Raw genomic sequence first — 8,237 nt, 5'->3', positions numbered from 1 at the left:
AATGTTTTGATTTAAAATGTTTCTCCAATGTATGCAAATGAGTTTAATGTTCTTAAATATTGGTTCCGAATGGAAACATTGTAATCATTCAAATTTAATTTTTCTTGATAGATTGAACCATTATGATTCAAAAAGTCCAAAAGTGCAATTTTTAAACCATATCCGTAAGTATGTATGTGTGTATATGTGTACGTATATAAACAAAATTTTGCGTCGATTCCTCGCTAATGAATCGATTGCATTGAATCTTTTTTGTGGCGGTTTGGTGCGGGTATGAAAAATAATAACTCGGTGTTGACAAGAACTGTATATTTAAAGGNTTTTTCTTGATAGATTGAACCATTATGATTCAAAAAGTCCAAAAGTGCAATTTTTAAACCATATCCGTAAGTATGTATGTGTGTATATGTGTACGTATATAAACAAAATTTTGCGTCGATTCCTCGCTAATGAATCGATTGCATTGAATCTTTTTTGTGGCGGTTTGGTGCGGGTATGAAAAATAATAACTCGGTGTTGACAAGAACTGTATATTTAAAGGCAAGTGTTTACATGCGTACTCAAAAGAAGACTGACATTTTCCGCCGGGGAGCGTACGAGTTTATATACCTACGTTTATCGAAGGTTCGAGACGCTACGAAATAAATTCAAGAAATTAATCTATTATGGCTCGCGCCACAAGTACTCCCCTTCTGTGGAAAAAGAAAAGAAAGCAAAATAAAGCCAGAAGAAAATCAATAATATCAATTTGCTGAGAACAGCTGATATCTTTTAGCGAATCTGACGTGCTTTTGAATTGATGACGTTGATGAGCCGGTGTCAGCTGGGCAATAAGATGACGAACGTCGAGATGTTCCCGGTTGCGGTGACTCCGGTGAAGGTGGTGCAGTCATCGTCGTATTGCTGTCGTCGGAATCGTTGTTAGCTTCGTCGTCATTGTTGTGCTCGTCGTCTGGGAGCGAGAAAACGGGTTTGAGACGCTCGATGGAGTAGTTTCGCCTCTAATTCGAATATCGAAATGTTTCACGTGCCTTGATATTACTTGGTGTGGCCCCTCGTATGGGGACGTGAAGGCGTGATGGGGAGCATCGCGACGAACGAGGACGTGTGAGCAGTTTGCGAGCTCCTTAAAGACGAAAATCTTCCTCTGGCCATGACGGGCGACGGGTTGAAGAGCGAGATCGGCGAAGTGATTCCTCAGATGATCGGCGATATTGGTAGGCGGTAGCCCGCGTGGTAGCGAGGAAGCAAGAAATTCCCCCGGTAGTCGGAGCGGTTCACTGAAGACGAGGTCGGCAGGAGTTGCGCCGAGGTCTTCTTTCCAGGCGGCGCGAATTCCGAGAAGGACGATAGGCAGCATGTCCACCTACGAATCGCTTTCATGACAGCGAATGGCGTCCTTCAGATGACGATGCAGACATTCCACCATTCCATTTGACTGAGGATGGAACATGGTGGTGTGAATATGTCTGCTACCGAGAAGACGAGCGAGAGCGTTGAACAGCTGGCTCTCAAACTGTTTCCCCTGGTCAGTTGTAATTCGAAGCGGCACTCCGTAGCAGAAGATCCATATAGAAAAGAGCGTTCGGGCGACACACTCGGCTCCAGTGTTTTCGATGGGGAACGCCTTTGGGAACCTGGTGAAACGGTCTATGATCTTCAGGCAGTTGCGATCCTCTCTGGACGGAACGTACGGTCCGATGATGTCCACGTGTATGTGCTCGAAGCGCTGCGTGCGTCCTGGAAAATCTTGAATAGGAGATGAGACATGACGAGATACTTTATTTTGTTGGCAAGTGATGAACGCACGGGCCCATAGACGGCAGTTTCGGTTGATGTCGGGCCAGACGTAGCGCTGCGTTACCAGCTTCGTTGAGGCTCGTGCCCCAGGATGGCTAACGCTATGGAGAGCGTCGAAAATTCTTCTCAACGGCACAGGAACGAAAGGGCGAATCAGAGCGCCAGACACGTTGCAATAGATAGGCGTGGCGCAGTCTGGAATATGATAGGTCGTAGGGCGAGAGCGTCGTAATGTTGACCCTGGAGACGTTGCTGGAGCTCCTCGTCAGCGGCTTGAGCTTCGGCAAACTCATTCGTAGAGACGGCAGCAGAGATTGCCTCGATACGAGAAAGCGCATCGGCGACAACGTTGTCCTTGCCGGCCAACTACTGGATGTCGGTCGAAAACTGGCCGATAAAATCCAGGCGGTGGAACTGCCACGGCGTGGCTCCGGCGGGATCCTGGGCGAAGGCATGAAGCAACGGCTTATGATCTGTAAAGATCGTGACGTGCCTCGCCTCGAAAATGTAGCGGAACTTTCGCACGGCAGCGTAGATGGCGTGGAGCTCTCGATCGTAAGGGCAGTGTTTTCTCAGCGCAGGTTGTAGTTTCTGGCTGAAAAATGCCCGTGGTTCCCAGTGCTGTCCTCGTCGTTGCTGCAGGACTGCACCGATGGCGTATTCGGAAGCATCGGTGAATATGGCCCACGGGAGTGTCGTGTCCGGGTAGACCAGTAACGTTGCTTTTCACAGCTCCTCCTTGCAGGCGGTGAAAGCGGTATCGCCCTCATGTGTCCAGGCGACGGGGTGAGAGCCTTTGATATTAGCACCCTGAGTGTATTCATAGAGGGGAGCCTGAAATCTTGCAGCATCTTTAAGAAATTTGCGATAAAAATTGATCATACCTAGGAACTCGCGCTATTTACGAATGGATTTGGCCGAAGAAAATTGATGATCGCCTCTACCTTCGACAGGAGCGGTAAGATACCCTGCGCCGAGATACGATGGCCGAGGAAGTCTGCCTCCGGTTGGCCGAAACGACACTTGGCGGTGTTAATTACAACACCGTATCTCGAGAGCCGTTCAAAGGGGATGTGGAGGTGTCTGCGATGTTCCTCGATGTCCTTGAAAGCGATGAGGATGTCATCGATATACGGAAAGGCGAAATCGTCCAAGCCTCGTGTAACCTCGTCGATAAACCGTTGAAATGTTTGTGCGGCATTTCGAAGCCCAAACGTCATGAACGGGAATTCGAAAAGGCCAAATGGTGTGATGATAGCTGTTTCGTTTACGTCCTCGATGGCCACAGGTATTTGGTTAAAGGCGCGTACGAGGTCGATCCACGAAAAGATTGTTTTCCCAGCGAGATTAATAGTGAAGTCCTCTAGAACGCGAACGGGATATCGATCCGGAATTGTTCGTGCGTTCAATTGTCTATAATCTCCACAAGGTTGCAATTCGCCTGACTTTTTCGGTACCAAGTGGAGCGGAGATGACCAGGGGCTCTTCGAACGTTGAGTGATTCCCAGTTGCATCATTTTGTCGAACTCCACCTTGGCGATTTTCATTTTGTCAGGGGCGAGGCGTCTTGATTTGCTGGATACTGGAGGTCCAGGTATAGTGGCGATATGGTGCAGCGTCGAATGTTTGGCTGGAAGGCATATTCCTTTGGGTTTCGTTAAATTGGGAAACTTACCGAGGAGATCTGACGATGAATGATCGACAGGCGTAAGCTTGATTTCCGAGATGATGCTGGATAGCGACACTTTACATGAGGTCGTTAATCCAGTTGTTAAGTCGATAAGGCAGGTTCTTCAGGTGTCGAAATGCGCCAAAAAATCGGCACCGATAATTGGTTTGGTTGTGTCCGTTACTACGAAGCGCCATGTGAAATCTCTCCGGAGGCCGAGGTTGAGCGATAGAGTTATGCAGCCGTACGTGTTGATTGTCGAGCCGTTGGCTGCAATAAGCGTATAGTTAACTCGTTTCTTTGCTTCAGGAGGGAGAGATTTCGGAAATGTACCAAGATCGGCGCCAGTATCCACCAAGTATTCGATTTTGGTGGCGCTATCAGGTACGAAGAGGCGGCTGGATTTGAAAGAGGGAACGTTAACCGTCGCTAACGATCCGCCGGGGCGTTTCCCTGCCACGAGCAAGGTGCTTTGCAATGTCTAGCCCGGTCGTGGTATCTTCGATGATACCAGCACTGGTTGTTGTCGGGTGCTGGCGAGGTTGCTCAAGAACGGTATCGACAGCGGGAGCGAGAACGTGCGACGCTTTGCCTTTCTAGGGCCGATGCCAGCTTGCAGATTGTGGCTTCGAGAAAAGCGTGTCTCGAGGGCTGAGGACGTTGGCTCCTGGACGTCATTGATGTGGGCTACCGGCAATGTCATCTCGTGCAGTTTGTCGGCCAGTGTTGCAAGCCTGTCGAGAGCCATGTCCGCTTGTGACGCCAGGATGGACTGCGTCGTCATCGGCAGTGGGCCGAGCCACTTGGTGCGTAAAATCTTGTCAGGAACTGTGTCGTCGAGACTCCTGAGATGATGCAGGAATTGCGAGGGCTTCCTGTCACCCAATACCTCTCGGTCGAGCAGCTGCTGGAGTCGTGCGTCCCGGGAGAGCGTGAGGCGTTCGACGAGCGCCTCCTTGAGACTTGTGTACGGTGTCTCGGCATGCACATTTAGGAGGATATCCTGCACCTCAGCAGCGGCCTTGGGATCGAGATGAGACGAGGCATAGTAATACCTCGTTACTTCATCGTTAATCCCGGATAGATGAAACTGTCCATCGAGCTGGGCGAACCATATCGCTAGACGTTCGGCATTGAAGGCGGGACATCATATCGAAACGCGTTGGAGCGGGGCTCCATTGTCAGCTTCGCGCCCCTCGACACTATCGGGCATTTTGTTTCACGAAAAACAACACTAGTGAAAGTCTGAAAAATATTCAGTGCAGCACAGCGTCCTTGGGTGCTCAGCAATGCACCGAAATTCACGAAAAGAACTCGAATGGAGCGCGTGAACGATACAACACACGAGCGTATGCGGCACACAAACCACTCACAAAGNCGAACCATATCGCTAGACGTTCGGCATTGAAGGCGGGACATCATATCGAAACGCGTTGGAGCGGGGCTCCATTGTCAGCTTCGCGCCCCTCGACACTATCGGGCATTTTGTTTCACGAAAAACAACACTAGTGAAAGTCTGAAAAATATTCAGTGCAGCACAGCGTCCTTGGGTGCTCAGCAATGCACCGAAATTCACGAAAAGAACTCGAATGGAGCGCGTGAACGATACAACACACGAGCGTATGCGGCACACAAACCACTCCCAAAGTGCATGATCGAAATGCAGTCGAATTTCGTGGAACAGTCGCGGCGTTGACGTGATATAATTAATAATCAAAGAAAACGCGAGAAAACTATTCACTTCAATCACGTCGGGGTCACCAGTTGTGGCGGTTTGGTGCGGGTATCAAAAATAATAACTCGGTGTTGACAAGAACTATATATTTAAAGGCAAGTGTTTACATGCGTACTCAAAAGTAGACTGACTTTTTCCGCCGGGAACCGTACCAGTTTATATACCTTCGTTTATCGAAGGTTCGAGAATTGTCCTGAAATTTCGTGAGGGACAAGGACAGAATGATGTTTGTCTCGAATTCCGACGTTTCGAATATTCGAAACGCTACGAAATAAATTAAAGAAATTAATCTATAGTGGCTCGCGCCACAAGTACACTTTTTTTCCCTCCAATGTAGGTATTGTTGAGCCCTGTCAATCGTCATTAATTAAAATTCAATTCATTTATTACTTTTAAAAATTTTTGAATTCTTTCTTATATTTTTTTTCACGGTAACTAACAAAAAATGTCTTCAGTTAATTGAATGATCCCTTAAAAAATTTCTTTGGATACGCTTTTGACCGAGTTCTAAGATGAAGGCGATATCAATAATCGTTATATATATTTGCAAGTTTGCAAATATTCTGTATTTTTTGAAAATCAGGATTCTGGGGATACCTTTGGACATCATGCTTCATTTGAATTCAATTATAGCTCAAAATACTTGTTTTAGTGCAAACAATTCAATGTTAAAAGATGATTATGATAGCTTTATTAGTTCATTTAATAGTTTATGACGATTCTTGAACATTTCCAATATTCCATGTTTTTAATTATCATTTTTCGTGAATTTTTCTGAAAGTTAACTTTTTTAGGGTTCTCTCTCTCTCTAACTCAGGCCTTCGATAAAATGTTAATAGAAACATTTAGTTGATACATATTTGAAAGAATTTGAAACATTACATTTAAAGAAACCATCAGGAAGCTAACTTTCAAAAAAATTCATGGAAAATAATAATTAAAAACATGGAAAATTGGAAATGTTCAAGAATCATCATAAACTATCAAATGAACTAATAAATCTATCATAATCATCATTTAACATCGAATGGTTTGCACTAAAACATGTATTTTAAGCTATAATTGAATTCAAATGAAGCTTGATGTCCAAAGGTAACCCCAGAATCCTGATTTTCAAAAATTACAGAATATTTGCAAACTTGCAAATATATATAACGATTATTGATATCGCCTTCATCTTCGAACTCGGTTAAAAGCGTATCCAAAGAAATTTTTTAAGCGATCATTCAATTAATTGGAGACATTTTTTTGTTAGTTATCGTGAAAAAAAATATATGAAAAAATTCAAAAAATTTTAAAAGTAATAAATGAATTGAATTTTAATTAATGACGATTGTTAGGGCTCAACAATATCTACATTGGAGGGAAAAAAAGATACAATGCAATCAATTCATTAGCGCGGAATCGTCGCAAACTTTGTTTACATACGTACACATATACACACATACATACTTACGGATATGGTTTAAAAATTGCACTTTTGGACTTTTTGAATCATAATGGTTCAATCTCTCAAGAAAAATCGTCAACTTAAATTTGAATGATTACAATGTTTCCATTCGGAACCAATATTTAAGAACATTAAACCCATTTGCATACATTCGAGAAACATTTTAAATCAAAACATTCGAAAGACATTTGAAAACATTGATGAATATGAAAAACCATTTGCATGCAACTGAAAAACATTTTTAAACATTTGCAAACATTTCAAAACATGAAAAAACATTTCAAAAACTTTTTAAACACATCGATTGTAAGACGTATAGAGGTTTTTTGGTGTCACAATATTCCTTATGATAATATCTGTCGAATATGCGAAGACGACGAACACAATATTGTGATTATTTCGAAAAAATTAATATCTTTTTTTTTTATTATTAATAATATCTCTGAAATAAGTGGCAAATTTCCCTTAGCAATACGCTTCCGAATGGTTATTTTACAATATATTTCCTTCCATCATGTATAATTGATTGTTTATCATTCTATTAAATTAAATAAGATTCATTTTCGACTCATTTTGTCAGATTTTCAAGTTAATGGAATGTTTTCATCATTATTCTCATTATTCCTTTCTTCTCTACAACTGATTGTCTTTTTACGGTTCTCTCTCTCCCTCGACGCTTGTATTAAGTATTAATAGAAAAATTTTATTAATACCTACTTGAATGAATTTATCACGTTACATTTGAAGAAACCATCACTAAGCTAACTTCCAGAGAAATTAATGAAAAATATGCAGTAATAATAACAGAAGAGGAAAAGCTGACTCATCCCCATAGAGCTATCATAGGAAAATTTGCATCTTTAATAGAGTCAAAAGAGAATGATCATGATATCCCGCATAGTATCGCATCCTATGTGAAATGTGCTTTTGATGATTCATTATCATAAGTCAAAACCCATCGAGGTCCACATTGCATTCAGTGGTTTTCAACGGAGATGAAGCTGCTATCATACAGAGTCGATAAATAGTTGAAGACGAAACTGAAGTTTCTCTCCTAGTTTTTCTCCTTCTTCTTCTTTTCCTGCTCCTTATCACCATTCTTTGGCTGGCTAGCAGAGAGGGAGCTGTTACAAACTAAAAAATAATCATAAGTAATTTTCATTGGAAAAAAATGATGAGAAATTTATTGAAAAATCTTTCTTAGATTATTATTATTATGATTTTACATGGATTGTTACGTATTACTTATCAAAGTAGACCCACTCCCTTGTCCTTCGCAGCTCCATTCTCATCTCCCCAGTACGCAAATTTTGCGTCCAGAAGATCTCTCGTGATTCTGAAATCATGGGAATGGTGGAAGTAGATATATAGGGGCGGTTCTGGCCCAACCATTTTGGGAAGGGTCTGAGGATGCGCCGCGAGTGGGTGGTGGGATGGGATTAATTAATTCGCGCTTTAATTCGCGGTTTTGATTCGCGGTTTTAATTCGCGGTTTTAATTCGCGGATTTTACATTTCGTCGATTCTGGGTGCAAGAAGTATGGGAGAAGCCCCCGCGAGTGGGTGGTGGGATTAATCAAGTCA

At 43.1% G+C, this 8,237-nt stretch overlaps 1 protein-coding gene across 1 annotated transcript; it reads right to left on the bottom strand.

The window, feature by feature from the left end:
• Nucleotides 1–743: 743 nt before the first annotated feature.
• On the bottom strand, nucleotides 744–1,360 carry LOC107044774. Its single transcript, XM_015266804.1, has 2 exons — nucleotides 1,043–1,360; nucleotides 744–1,001 (listed from the first exon to the last, which is right to left on the bottom strand). Exons 1-2 carry the CDS (start codon nucleotides 1,358–1,360, stop codon nucleotides 744–746), a joined length of 576 nt encoding a protein of 191 aa, XP_015122290.1.
• Between the last annotated feature and the right edge of the window lie 6,877 nt (nucleotides 1,361–8,237).

The sequence above is a fragment of the Diachasma alloeum genome, unplaced genomic scaffold (genome assembly GCF_001412515.2).
Source record: "Diachasma alloeum isolate Michigan unplaced genomic scaffold, Dall2.0 Dall_scaffold_00799, whole genome shotgun sequence".
Lineage (NCBI taxonomy): Eukaryota > Metazoa > Arthropoda > Insecta > Hymenoptera > Braconidae > Diachasma > Diachasma alloeum.
This window is presented reverse-complemented; position numbering and strand designations above follow the sequence as displayed.

Coding starts and splice junctions, on each gene's coding strand:
- LOC107044774 (XM_015266804.1), bottom strand. CDS start 1,360: ATGCTGCCTATCGTCCTTCTCGGAATTCGCGCCGCCTGGAAAGAAGAC. Junction 1,002..1,042: donor CATACGAGGGGCCACACCAA/GTAATATCAAGG, acceptor TATTCGAATTAG/AGGCGAAACTACTCCATCGA.